The following is a 14363-nucleotide window of genomic DNA, read 5'->3' as shown; positions in this document are numbered from 1 at the left end:
TTTTCTAAATGGGCAGAACATTTAGGAGAAACTGGGCTACTGAGCTAAAACATCTTTATTTGATTCAGCTGTAGGAGACGCTCAAGCCGTTTGAACGTTGGACACTTAAGATCATATCTGACCGACAGCCGATTTGGTCAGACTCTGAAGATGAGATGACACTAAATTCCCAAACTGTCATCACCACTGAGCAGCTTTTCAGTCGGCAGCTGTGACAGAAGAACAGCTAAACAACCTGGAATCAGCCAGAAATGAACCCAACACCATTCGCCAAACTAAATGGGCTGTAAGATGCTTTACAGACTGGCTGGAACAAAACAACATTAATACTGATCTGGCAGAAACTGACAAAACTGAGCTGAACTTGATATTGCGGCAGTTTTATGGCTCAGTCTGATTTGGTCAGACTCTGAAGATCAGACTACACGTTTGGCGAATGGTGTTGGGTTCATTTCTGGCTGATTCCAGGTTGTTTAGCTGTTCTTCTGTCACAGCTGCCGACTGAAAAGCTGCCCAGTGGTGATGACAGTTTGGGAATTTAGTGTAGGGAGCTGGAGAACGAACTGCCGGCTGTGCATTGAGTGGGCGGAGCTTAAAAATATTAAACGCCACGTTCACGGCCCAGTTTATTAATTTATTACTTTATTTATTAAACTGTTGTATAAAAGCAATAGAACACTCGAGGAGCGTGTTATCACCAATAGATCATCACAGCCGTGATGTTATTTCAAGATAACACACTGCCTCTGTGTTCTATTGCTTAAAATAAAATTACATACATATCTGTACTTTAGTGACAGAGAACAATTTTCTTTAATCAAATCACAACAAACATTACAGAAATTTACAACACAACAACCTGAGCTAAAGCAAAGACAGCAGACTTGACTTAGTTCTAACAATTCGATAGCAGTGGATTAGTTTAACATAAAAAGCTCCTTAATAATTCAAAGGTTATACAAGCTAGATTTGGCTTCTATTCTGGATCTTATTTAACCACAATTTTACCAACATGTCTGCTGCATTTTAGAAAGCTCTCATACTTATGATTACAAATCCACAGAGCACCAAAAATTAGCCAGCAGATTTTTTGTTTATAGTACCACAGAACAGAAATTCCAAGTTTTATTACTCAAACTAGACAAACGCAACTACTGCTGAACAAAAAGACCAAAGGAATTTAATAAAAACAGTAGTTAACATTATTCCCAGTTCCTTTGTTCCTTCTCGCAGACCTGCATTCACCCAGCCACACCAGCTAATAAATTCCATGGAACTAGCTTCCTAAACGACTGCTAAAGGTCTGAATGCACAAATTTTACATCTCCACAAAGCTAACATCTCCAGGCCATCTTCCATACACGGTAAACCACTTCTGTTAAATAACAGCCCTCATGAGTCGCAGGTTCACCTCAGAAATGGTTTACGACCCTTATGAGTACACAGGTCAGGTTAAGAGTCAAGGCTTTTACGGAAATGTGACTTTTCTGTGGTTTTGGGCCTCACCTCATCATAAAAAAATGTTTTGACTAAGGTTTCTGCCTGTTCTACCACCGTTCCTTGACTACGCACACAAATCCTCCCCCACGGGTTGCGTGCCTACCTTGCATACCTACCTTTAACTGAGCAAGTAATAATTTGTTTGTGTACAAGCGTCTACCTCCCTCAAACTGAACATTTTCGGAATATTTATACAAATACCGAGATAATACCCTGAAGAGAGATGGTCTTGGCCAAAGTTACGGAGCCATAAAAGACTCAAAATGACACTCGGCTAATCCATACTGACATGAAGATATTTCAAGTTTTTCTCTCTACTGAAAAAGGAAATCTAGTCAAAGCATGGATCTCCAGTCAAAGCAAGCTTTTCCATAAAACTCCAGGTCAAACTTTCTGGGAGTCGGCTAAGCACTGGGGACAAAGAGCTGGGGGTGGGGAGGCAGAGCCTGACCAGTGGTCTTTTCCTGAGTGTGGACAGCAACCTGTGGGCCGGCACCCAGCCTCAGTAGCATAGCAGGCTCAGTGGAAAGCTGGCCTAATGAGCCTCCGACTGGAAAAATCTCCCAAAGCTCTTCATTAGAAAAAGGACGTGGGAATTTGCTCAGATAGGCCTGCGGCTCTACGCCAGCTGCCACTCAATCTCCCAGCTGCAGATCCGCTTTAGAACAAGCGCCATCTAAGCCATAACATGACTAAACCACTTATTTCAACAGTATGCCAGGGTGAAAGGGGGGGGGGTGCTTCTCTTTAGTGGCTGAAAACTTCAGCCTGTCATCTCCAAAATCCTAATTTGGGCTTTAAGCTTTGGGTATCAGTGTCTCTTAAAAAAAGCCCTTGGGCAAAGCTACTATACAACCTTATAAGCTGCTGAGGTTTGCTTGACAACGTAAAACGTGAGGTAATGTTTGGGGAATGACAACGGAAACACATCCCACTGTAATCCAGTATGAAAAAGACCTTCACCTGTAAAGTGCTCCAGATAGTATCTGTAGAGTTTGCACTGCACAGGAGTCATCCGTACCGCTAAGACGTACTCGTGTTTAGGGGGCAGGAATTTGGTCAAGGCAGTGTAGTCTCTCCTCTGTAAGGGAACACAAAAATAAGTAAGCATCGAAAATAAGGAGATGGGGGGTGGGTGTAGGTGGGGGGGTGCACACAAGGCCTCAGTGCAGAAGAGAGTAACAGTATTCAATCTGAAGCAAATGTGGAATTTGGCTGCAATCATGCAATCGCAAGACAAACTTACATTATTTGGAATAAACAACAGGGAAAGGCACAGATGCACATTTAGCAGGGTCAACAAATCAGAGACACAAACAACCAGCTGTTGGGTCCGACACCATTACTCACACTCAATTACTGAAAAGAGTATGCATGAATAAATTAATGTTGTTGTTGTTACTATTATCATTAAAGCGAACCTTTAATACACAGCAGTAACAGACCCTTTTCACAAGAAACGGAAGTGTGTAAATGCTGGTAAAACAAGTTCTGCTATTGCCTTACAGACATTTATCAACCTCAGACATACAGGCGCTCGTATCACTTCAGCCACCACAGAAAGGTGTGTCACTTTGTCTTTGTCATAGCTGCCAAGATTGAAATTAGAGGATGAGTCCAGAACTGTTGGAGAACCAAACACGCAACAATGCGGGAGTCCAAACTAAATAAAGGATATAAATGATTCGTGGAAAAACTATAAACTATAGTTACAAATAACTATAACTAAAACGGCAGATTAGCCATGTTAGCTGGGGAAACAGCTCATTAATGATAAGCTAGTTAAAGTGGCAAAAAGCTAAACACGCGCACATTCCAGCAGGGGGAGCACGGGGTCATCAGGGTCCGTAACGCCACTGTAGACGGTTCCTTGTTTGCATTTATGATCACTCAGCTGGTTTCCAGATACGTTTAATCTGAAACGAGAAACTGACAAACACTAAAAAGTCGCGAGGCTGTAGTAGCTTCTTATTCGAATTTTCCCGTTCCACCTTAAATGGTGCAGCTGTTACATTCTGGCAGCTCAGGCACCATTTAAGGTGGAACCTCCGGCACCAGTAAACGAACATCTACTCTCCGCTGAGCACTCGCTCTCTCAGATACTGGTTATTTTTGAGGGAGAAAATGAAAACTGTTCCTCTGAAAGCGGCTGCAGCAGCAACTTTAAAGCACAAACTGCACTCAGTGTAACGTTAACTTGTTAGTCAGCAGCGCTGAAATAAAGACACAGGGGTTCTTTTACTCCGAATGACAGTTTATTCCTTTATTAACTGCACAAACTCGTTTTCCTCTGCTCATCGTCAGCTGACTGACCACTGAAACTGAGATGAGGCTGTTTTCGCTTCAAGCTCTGAGCTGTACACACTCAACTCATGATTGTTGCTATTGTAATTGCTTTAGCGGAAGCGGCGTCACCTGCAACGAGAACTTCCAGCAGAAAAAATGCGAAATTTGAAACAGGCCTATTAACTAAGTAAATTGAATTAAAATGTTTAAAGACTACACGTGGCTTGTTAAGTCTAGACCCACACAACTCTGATTACTTAATTAAATCTTCAAAATAATGGTTAGGTTGCTTCATTACTACTGCAATCACAAGAAGAGACGCAGACTTACTTGGACGCATCCAGCTAACATCTCATAAAGGATGTGGGCACGTTTCTTCATGATGCGCACGTCGACCAGCGTGGAGTCCGCGCACTGGCCGTTCTGGATGGGGTTGATGAAGCGATTCCTGAACTCCTTCACTGAGCCCAGCAAGTTCTCCTTGATGAAGTTTACCATGCAGTGGTCTGATTAAGGAAACAAGGTCAGAAGAGATTTGAGCAACATCAGTTGAACTCCAGCCCAAAAGGTCCAAAATACCAGATGGTCTAGTGCTTTTAATACTTCTGTTACACCTCTATATAGGGGTTGACCAAATATGCTTTCAGAGCCAATACCAATACCGATTATTAGCAATTAGGGATAGTGATAACCGATATCTGGGGCCAATATTCATTTACCATAAATTTGATGATTGTAGTGTGAAAATTTACAAGAATGCAACTCTTACTCACAACTTGCATGAAACAAAATTCAGAATATTATGCCAAATAAAGTGCTTTGAGCTTTAGACAGTACAAGCTGCAAAAAATCTAACTTAAAACATTTTTAATTTATCTTTAAATAGATAAAAATAAATGCACAGCCTTCAACGATGTATGTTAGTGACTTTTGTAAGAAACATGAAGCTCAAAAACTTTCAATTCAAAACATTACAAATACATTATATTTACTTTACTTATCTTTTTCACATAAAAAAAATACGAAGTATGAGTCACTGACAGTGTTGAAAGGGGCGGAGTTTGCTTTTTCAGTGTATGGGCTCAAGCGACAAAGTCTAGATACAGCCTAAAAACTGTAACTAACCAACACTGAGGGTATATGAATGATAATGTTTATTTCACTTTGTTGTTCAACCAAAAGCTGCATGCACTGCTTCATTCCCACCCGTATCTCTCACATAAACGAAAAGCATGTCTGATTGGATTTACTTGACAGGGGCGGGACATAGGCTACGTTCACATTACCAGGCTGAAGTGGCACAAATCCGATTTTTTGCCCTAATGTGACTCAGATCTGACGTTTTCAGGGCTGTGTGGACACAAATCTGATCTTTTCAAATCAGGCCTGAGCCACTTTCATATGTGGTCCTAGATCGGATACGTATCCGATTCGTGGCCGTGCGACCTTAATGCGATGCTCAGATCTGAATTTTTCTCCACTGCGCCATCATTCAGCGTTACCATGGCAGCAGCGCCGAACAGAAGTTAAAGCCTGTAAACGGTGGAAAAGCAGCTCATCTCACCTTTTTCTCCTTCGTCTCGCTCTAATAATGAAGCTGAGAGCTGATCAGAGTTAATTATCTTCTCAGCGAAGCTCGTTCTGCTCGTTAGTTTGTGCTGATGATGAACGTGATTCATTCACGTGACGTTACTGAGTAGGATGAGCTCATGAGGGTCATTTCAGGACACCAGTTGGTCACATTAATGACAGACTTGAGTCACTTACCCAAACGAGTGTGAACCATCATGCCAGAGAGATCGGATCTGAGCAAAAAATCGGATTTGAGCAATGAGGCTTGTAATGTGAACGTAGCCATAGAGACAGAAGTGCTGGTTGGTTGAACTCAGTGCATTATTCACATTTCAAGCAATCCAATAATGCTGTGGGTGGGTCATCGGGCCAAACTACAAAAGAGTTTTTTTTGTTTTTTTTTTTAAATAAATATAGATAATGGTTCAAATGCATTGCTTTCGATGATGCCAAATAATCATAAATTATGATAACATTCATTACGCAAGCAAAAAACTGTTTTGTGTATTGTTTTTGTTTGTATACATCCACTGTGTAAACAGTCCCTCTAATCACATTTATGTATTCAATGATTTTACGGTTTTTGTTGTTTTGTTTGTATGTTTTTAAATCAAGGCCAAATATTCAAATCATGGTAAAATTTGACATCCTGAGGCACTGTAACAAACAAACTGTTATCAGGACCTTGAAGACACATTAAGGCTACTATTCTACAAGACATCAGTTGTTCATTTCAACCAAAGCAAATATTTACAGACATTCAGGACAGAACGATGTTTCTAACGAGCACAACAGCCGTGAGAAAAGGCCGCCACTCACACTCGATCAGGTTGTTCTGAAGCGGCGTCCCCGTCAGCACCACTCTTCGTCGAGTCTTAATGGAGTTCATGGCTTTAGACACGGCCGAGGCTTCGTTCTTCAATACGTGACCCTCGTCACAAATAACAAAGTCTGGACCTGCAATGATGCGTTGCAAAAAAACAGGGGGAAAGTCTGGATCATGTTACAAAAACCCATGAAACTCATTTTGGAACATCAACACAATCTTTGCAGTGGTGTTCCTGCACAGAATTAGCAACCATAAAAAACTACAGTCTGGTTTGTCTCCAGGAAACATGGCTGCTTCCAGCACTTTTCCTCAGAGATCATACTTTACCTGGATCAACGAGCGTTTTCTGGAATGCTTCTTTCAGCTTTTTGCTCTTGATGTTGCGGCCCTGCGTGAGATTACGGTACATTTCGTAGCCGATGATCATGACGCCGCCGTCCTCCTGCCATCGCTGCAGCGCGTAGGCTCGTTCCTGAGGCCTCTTCACTGTGGCTAATTCGGTCACCTGACATGCAAAACGCACTGTGAGCACAAAGCAACAGCGTCCTCATCCTGAGTCTGCTAACATAATGAAGGAATGCCACGGTTGTTACTTTAGCAAATCCTATTTTCTGAGGAAAAGCCCAATTTGGCTGTCCACAATGCTACGACATTGACAAATGCAGAGATCAGTTAAAATGGAAGACAGACACACTTAATTGAACAGTGAAGCGCTTAATAAAAAGGTCTTGGAGGGGAAGGGTTTCCCATATTAAGCACCTCATGTATACACACTTCATCTTGAGATACAGAGGGAACCCACTGTGCAGGTAATGAGAAATAAAGAGAAGGTCTATGCATGATACAATACCAAATCTCTACCTCTAATCTCTCTTCGTCCTTCAAGCCCTCCTGCCACTTCTCAAACTCATTGAGCCAGTTGAGGACCGTGTTGAGGGGGCACACCACCAGAGCTGTGCAGAAGTTGAGTCTCTCACAGAGAAGCATGGTGTGGAGGAATGTCACCACCTGCAGGACAAGAGAAGAACAGCAGCATGGTGGTCAAAAGGGCTGGCCCACTGGTCCACATCAGAACAGCCCATCAGCACCACTGTTTAATGAGCTGACAACCGAGGCAGAGCTCAGCCATCATTTACAGCTAAAACGAAAATAATCCACCTTTACAGTAAAATAAAGCTCTGCTGATCGTTCAACACAGTTTAACAATAAATGGTCTTAAACTCTGGAGTTAATGTAGAACTGCTAATTCACCCTTTAACCCTGAAGATCAGCGCAGCCTAGCTAGTAGCTAACGAAACGGCAAAGAGAGAGATTTAACTTGGAGACGAATGGACTTATTTGCATTTATAGCCACTCCAGCTGGTTTTCTGATACGTTTAATCTGCAATGAGAAACTGACAAACACTAAAAAGTCATGAAGCTAACATCAGCTTCTCATTCACCAGCTTCTTGTTCGAATTTCCACGTTCCCCCATTTAAGGTGGAACTGGAAAAATCAAACAAGAAGCTGGTGAATGAGAAGCGACTTCAGCCTTGTAAAAAGTCAAACCTTAAGAGACATTTTACAAGAAACTGTTCTACTTTTGTGGTTTCCTGCTGGAGATGCGAGAAAAGCAGCTATAGCTGAGCTAAAGCTTAAAGCAAAGCCAGTCTGTGTTTTTGCTTGTATTATATTTTTTAGCCTACACTAGTACATTAACACATACTGGGACAGATTTACAGCCAAGATGGTGAAACGTTACTTCAATAAAATGGACATGAAATGTCGTGGCTCCCAAGGTGGTTAGATTTCTGCTGAAACTTGACAAAATGGCTCTTCTTAACATTTGCGTTGACGACCCCTGCGCTAGACTAACTACATTATATGCTATTAGTAAACCAGAAACAATGAAAAGACAAAATAAAATGCTGGGACTAGGGGTGGGGAAAAATGATCAATTATTCTTCCCTATGAAAGACTGTATATCTATACACAGCATATCAAACAGACTTTACACAGGCTCAGTGTTACTATTTTCACAGCTATCACTAAATAAAGTCACCCGCAAACCAGCTGGCAAGAGGAAAACAAATGCAGAATCTCATAATGCACCTACGTTTAAAATCAAATTTAATGTGTAGGAAGTCAAAGGCCCTAATCTGATTAATACAATGGTTCTAGGTCTAGATACCCAACAGACTTCAAGTTAAATACTTAAAGTATTCACTATAAAACAATCTACAGAGTAAAGAATGACGTCTGAATGTCTGTTACAATCTTCAAATGTTCTTATTTGGCTAGAGCTGACATAAGTAGAATTAACACCAGTGCAGCATGTAAGTGAACATACACTACTGTTAGCCTGTCACTGACATACCGCAGGGCAGAGGCAGGAAATAGCAAAAGTATAGCAGTGCTACTTAAAAATGCAACTTACAAAAGTATAAAAAGGCAACTTATAAAAAGTAAAGGTTTCAACATTAAACACTGACATATATGCAAGTGTTCCTGCATATCGCTGTTGTCAGAAGAAAAACCTCATATCTCCAAAATGGTAAAATCTTTACTTTTATTGTATGTCAATGAGATTCGAATATCTTCTAAGTCATTTCGGGCCGTTTCTTTTGGTCCATTCTTGATGAAATTTACACACAATGTAAAGGCCAACAGGCATCAAATTATGTCAAAAACTGAAAAAACAACAAAAATGGAGATAGTTTTTCAAACAACTCTGAAATAATGTAACCTGTTTTGAGTTACTAGTTTAAACCTGTTAAATAGTGAAACAAAGGCATAATCATGCTGTGTGTGATTTACATTCGAATTCAACTAAGCTAATGCTTGTTAAGAAGATGGATAAACAGAGGAAAAAAATAGGCTACAGAGAGACGCATCAAGATGCATGAAGAATTGCTTTAAAATGACATCTTGGCACACTTAAACAAAGTCTAATGGACCTGTGAAGCGCCTACAGATTCCAACCCCTAGCTGGCACATCATTCACTGAGGAGAAAAAACTTCATCACACCCTCCACTACTAAACCACTTAGCTCTAATGAAAACTAATCAGCTAATCTGAGAGGCACCTCCGTTACTTAAGCTGAATTCAAAATCCGTCTAATGTAGTGACCGAGTCTTGTTTGCCGCAAATTTCCCTTCATGCCACTTTTTTTGCTGCTTTTTTGTCTCCTTTCTCCTGCAGCTAACAAAATACCTGTTCATTACCCTTTATGGCTACTCGAATATCACAATTAATCCCCAATAAAGAGTGAACAAAGAAAATCACGGTTGCACTGTTCCCATATGGTGGTAAAGGTCTACAGTATAAAATCAATAACAGTATAATAACAAAGAAAAACACCAGTATATTTTGTAGGAGAAGCACTAGTTTGAACAGCTTTACAACACAGTAATTAATATCCTCCACAACAGAACAACATGCAGCTTTACCTGAAGGGTTTTGCCCAGACCCATGCAGTGGGCAAGGATGCAGCCAGAGCCAGAGGACTTCTGAACCTTTTTCACAGATTCACAGCAGCAATCCCATATGAACTGTACACCTGTAGAGCAACACAAAAACAGCACATTGAGACATTTTCTATATCTATCTATCTATCTATATATATATATATGCAGACACATACGCACACACACATACATATATACACACACACACACACACACACACACACACACACACACACACACGTGTGTGTAAAAAGAACATAGGCCTAATATTCACATTTTAGAATTGTTCCTAACTAATAACTAGCCTTGGGCTACATTTACATCACAAGCCTCATTGCTCAAATCCGATTTTTGCTCAAATCCGATCTCTCTGACATGATGGTTCACACTCGTTTGGGTAAGTGACTCAAATCTGTCATTATTGTGACGAACCGGCGTCCTGAAATGACCCTCATGAACACATCCTACTCAGTAACGTCACGTGAATGAATCACGTTCATCATCAGCACAAACTAACGAGCAGAACGAGCTTCGCTGAAGATAATTAACTCTGATCAGCTCTCAGCTTCATTATTAGAGCGAGACGAAGGAGAAAAAGGTGAGATGAGCTGCTTTTCCACCATTTACAGGCTTTACATGAATTCCGATCTGAGCGTCACATTAAGCTTGAATAGCCGCGAATCGGATACGTATCCGATCTAGGAGCACATATGAAAGTGGCTCAGGTTGGATTTGAAAAGATCAGATCTGAGTCACATTAGGGCAAAAAAATCTGATTTGTGACACTTCAACCTGGTTTTATATATATATATATATATATATATATATATATATATATATAGAGAGAGAGAGAGAGAGAGAGAGAGAGAGAGAGCCAGTGACTAGTTAGGAACAGACCTAATATTCACATTTTAGTATTATGTTCTCTTCCATCTTACATTTTACTCAAATAAACGAAGAACTATGGAATAGTGAGATCAACATTAGCCTGTTACATAAAGGCTTAACACGGAAAAAAAAAATAAAAATCTGTGTCTTTCGATTTGATCATTCACTTCATTTTTTCTTTCTTCTTTCTTTTTAACACAACTTTCCAGTTTCTGAATGTAATTTAGAAATCCTGAACTGCGACACATGCCCACAGAATCTGGTCAAAAGTTCATTAAAAGACATCTACTCATTACCATTTGTTTACCATGGAACATCCTAATTAAAAATAAAGGAATTTAATCCATTTATATACACTGCTGCTGAGAGCATCAAGACTGAAGTTTTATCACAGGTAGAAAACAGTCAAAAAGACCTTAAAAACTATAATAAATGAATAAAAAATATTCAGTAATTGAGCCTTAATTAAGCAGAGAGGTTCTTCAACATCCCAAAAGAAAAAGACTTGCTGGACTGTATAGCTCTTGATAACGAGTGGCTGATTTGCAAAAATTACACCAATATTCTATCGTCTGCAAATCCCTCCTAAAGAGAACCAATTATGCTGCAAACTAAGCACCCACATCAAATTTGAACACGTTTCAACTCATTTTCGAACAACTGAACTAACAATCGCAGAAAACTGCAAAAATACTGATGAACAGTGTGAAAGAGAGCCTGATGGCAGGAACTGAATGACAGACAATGGGGGTTATCACCAGGTAGCATGTCACTCTTAAACAGAGCAAATGTATCCCCATCAAAACTGAATATATCCTACTTTTCGCACTTGCTGAGTGACATACGAGCCTGTTAGAGATCTGCATGGTCTCAAACTGATGCCAAACATTTAGCCGCACTGCCAAGCTTGACAGCAGTGCAGCCAGCAGCTCATAAAGATGTACAAGCACGATTTGTTTCCATGCCCACTGATTTTCAGGCAACAGGACAGAAAAGACACTATACTGCATCTTGACTTACCATCGACTTGGTGAGGCTTCAGCTTGGTTACTAGGTTCCTGTGGACCTGGACAAGTGGCTCCTTGGTCTCCTCATCTTCATCAAGCACCAGCTTTGTAGTAATGGGGCAAGTGACCTGCGATGACTCCTCCACCACGATGGTCTAAAGGAGTGAGAACCCATCAGTCTGAAACACGGTCTACAACACAACCCAAACAAACTTCGCTAGCTCATCGTGTGCCTACGCACCTCCCGGAGCTTTTCTCTCAGTTGCTCCCTCTCAGCAATGCGCTTCCTCCTCTCCTCTTCCTCTTTCAAGGCGTTCTGGGTCTCCGAGCGCAGCTTGTCATCCTTGAGGATCTTGCGGATCTTCTTGCGCCCCTTGGGAGTGCCCTTATCATCTCCCTCACCGTCTTCTTCCTCTCCTTCGCCTCCGCTCTGCAGAGAAAACCCGAGACGACACACTGAAACAACACTAGACAAACCCAAGATCGAACCACGCTGAACCATGACTGAACTGACCAACTGTAGAGCCCTGCATGCCGGCAACCACATGAACAGTACCTTGTCACTGGAGGAAGAGTCCTGAACCTTAATGCGTCGTCGCTTTTTTTTCTTTTCCTTCTGGTAACTCCTGTCTTTGTCAGCTTTTTTGGAAGACCTACAAGATGGGCCAGAGTGCATTCATCATTCTTTCATTACATCAAATAAATAAATAAATCTGACTGTGGGAACTTCCAATTAAACAACTCAAACTAAGGACTGCCAAAGTGGGTTCATGTGGAACTTCATGCACTACAGTTCTAAAGTTCTCACCGCGTTCTCCGCTTGTTTTTGCTGTCATCTTCATCTTCACTCACTGCGGCACTCAGCGCTGATTCGCTATCAGAATTTGAGCCCGACTGTTTGAAGTCCGAATCAGAGTCATCGCTGCCCACTGCACAAAGCAAAGTACAGACTGACCAATACGAACTACATAAAGCAGCATCAGCTCAAATTTTTGCACAAGTCAACTATAAATTAACCCCTGTGTGGTGTTCAGGTCTGTGGGACCCTTTTTCAATGTTTACCAAAAGAAAAAAAATGTGATTTATTATTATTTCAGCCTCAGATTCTTGGTCTTTGCTCATTTTCTGTGAAGAACATATAAAATAACCCATTTTCAGTGTCTTCACTCTGTTCACCCCCCACATATTTATATTACATGTGGTGTTGGGCTGAACCCACGGGGAGTAAAAGTGTGGAGGTGCTGTGTCCTTCACTCTGTTCTCCTCCTACATGGCCTGCTGTTAGTGTGTGTGTGTGTGTGTGAGGGTGGACAACATGGTCAGGCTGCTGACTGGCTACAGCTGCCAAAGGAGAACCCTACGCTGGACACTTGTGATATTTTAAACATCTAGTATTTTTACATAAATTATTATGGCTGCATCGATTTAAAAAACAATAATGGTGGATCCACCAGACCACTGAGTAACACATCAACACCACGCAAGGATTAAGTATACATGCATAAACTGTCATTATACAATGGCTGGCTTACCATATAGATTAGCAGGCAGCCTGTCCAGTAATTTATATGGTAGAAACCTAGCCCACTGATGACATCAACAATTCTTCGTATTTTCCCCAGCAAACAGAAATGGAGCAGTACAACCACAACAGCACCTTTTATTTTTATTAATTATGTCATCTTGCAGCTAAAATGTGCACCATCAATTCACATCTAGTTTTTTAAAAACATCAGATATGTACAAACATATGTTACAACTGGTAAAATGAAATTAATGAAATTAAGTTTTTGCAGCATTTCAGCATCGCTACTTAGGCTACGTTTACAGAGCAGGTAAAAGTGGCCCAAATCTGATTTTCTCACCAAATCCGATTCTTTATGTTTCGCTGTTCACATTATCTTTTAAATGTGATCTGTATGAGACATCAGTCTGAACAGATCAGCTCCTAAACTGACCCACATGCACTAAAGAACAGAGCGTCACGCTGCTTCACGGCTCATCCAGAGGTGAACAATCACGACTGCCAACGAACGCCAGTCGCTCCCGGAGGATCAGCTTCATCTTCACCAGCCTCACAGGAGCCATCATGAAGCTGCACTGACTGACAGCTGGGCTCATCACCCAGAATGTGTTCGAGCCGTAAAAAGGGCGCGGTCACTTCTTTGGTTCGCGTCCTCGGATTCTTTAAACTTTGCTTTCTGACTTTTAACTGTTCTTTGACGCTGCAGCCTCGTTCTCCTGCGGCCGCGCTCGGACATTTCTTTCAAAATCTCTTCAAACATGGAGTGGTGATACTGCGATAAGTCTTCTAATTTTTTTTTGGTACAGAAACATCAGGCTGAATGTTTATGAGCCTCAGCAGCACAAAATTATACCGAATGTCGAGTTGGATTGACGTAAAAGTCACATGAATTCCGATCTGGCTATTCAGACTGAGTTGCAGTGCTGCACATCAGATACGCATCAGATTTCAGTACCACATATGAAAGCGTCTCAAACTGGAACTGAAAATGTCAGATTCAGTCTGTTTTTGCTGTTCACGCTGACACACGGATAACACATCTGTGTCACACACGAAGAAAACGATTGGATTTGGACCACTTTTACCTGCTGTGTGAACAAAGCTTTTGTGTCTGCCCAGATTCTACCACTAGTCAGGCCTACATAAGCCTCCTGCAGCTGCTGTTGTGGTAGAACAAGTTGAAATACAGTAAGCCTGTGGCATGTGGAGCACAATATAGTATGAATGTTTTATTTTGCAGTGTTTATAGCTAGAATCCATTAGCACGCTGCTCGTGAATAGACTCAAAGGCTCAAAAACAGACTCAAA

The 14363-nt window shown here is 41.2% G+C and overlaps 1 protein-coding gene across 4 annotated transcripts in view; it reads right to left on the bottom strand.

Annotated features, from left to right (window-relative positions):
- atrx (ATRX chromatin remodeler) overlaps positions 1-14363 on the bottom strand; it is a 69779-nt gene that overhangs the window by 30477 nt on the left and 24939 nt on the right. For all 4 annotated transcript variants that reach the window (XM_036569375.1, XM_036569376.1, XM_036569377.1 and 1 more), the window contains exons 13-22: positions 12339-12459; positions 12087-12183; positions 11772-11960; positions 11544-11685; positions 9618-9727; positions 7049-7195; positions 6515-6692; positions 6178-6315; positions 4117-4292; positions 2464-2581 (exon numbers count right to left, since the gene is read on the bottom strand). In XM_036569375.1, coding sequence (XP_036425268.1) covers positions 2464-2581; positions 4117-4292; positions 6178-6315; positions 6515-6692; positions 7049-7195; positions 9618-9727; positions 11544-11685; positions 11772-11960; positions 12087-12183; positions 12339-12459 — 1416 coding nt within the window. The remainder of the gene's footprint in view (positions 1-2463; positions 2582-4116; positions 4293-6177; positions 6316-6514; positions 6693-7048; positions 7196-9617; positions 9728-11543; positions 11686-11771; positions 11961-12086; positions 12184-12338; positions 12460-14363) is intronic.

Source organism: Colossoma macropomum, unplaced genomic scaffold, assembly GCF_904425465.1.
Source record: "Colossoma macropomum unplaced genomic scaffold, Colossoma_macropomum, whole genome shotgun sequence".
NCBI lineage: Eukaryota > Metazoa > Chordata > Actinopteri > Characiformes > Serrasalmidae > Colossoma > Colossoma macropomum.
This window is presented reverse-complemented; position numbering and strand designations above follow the sequence as displayed.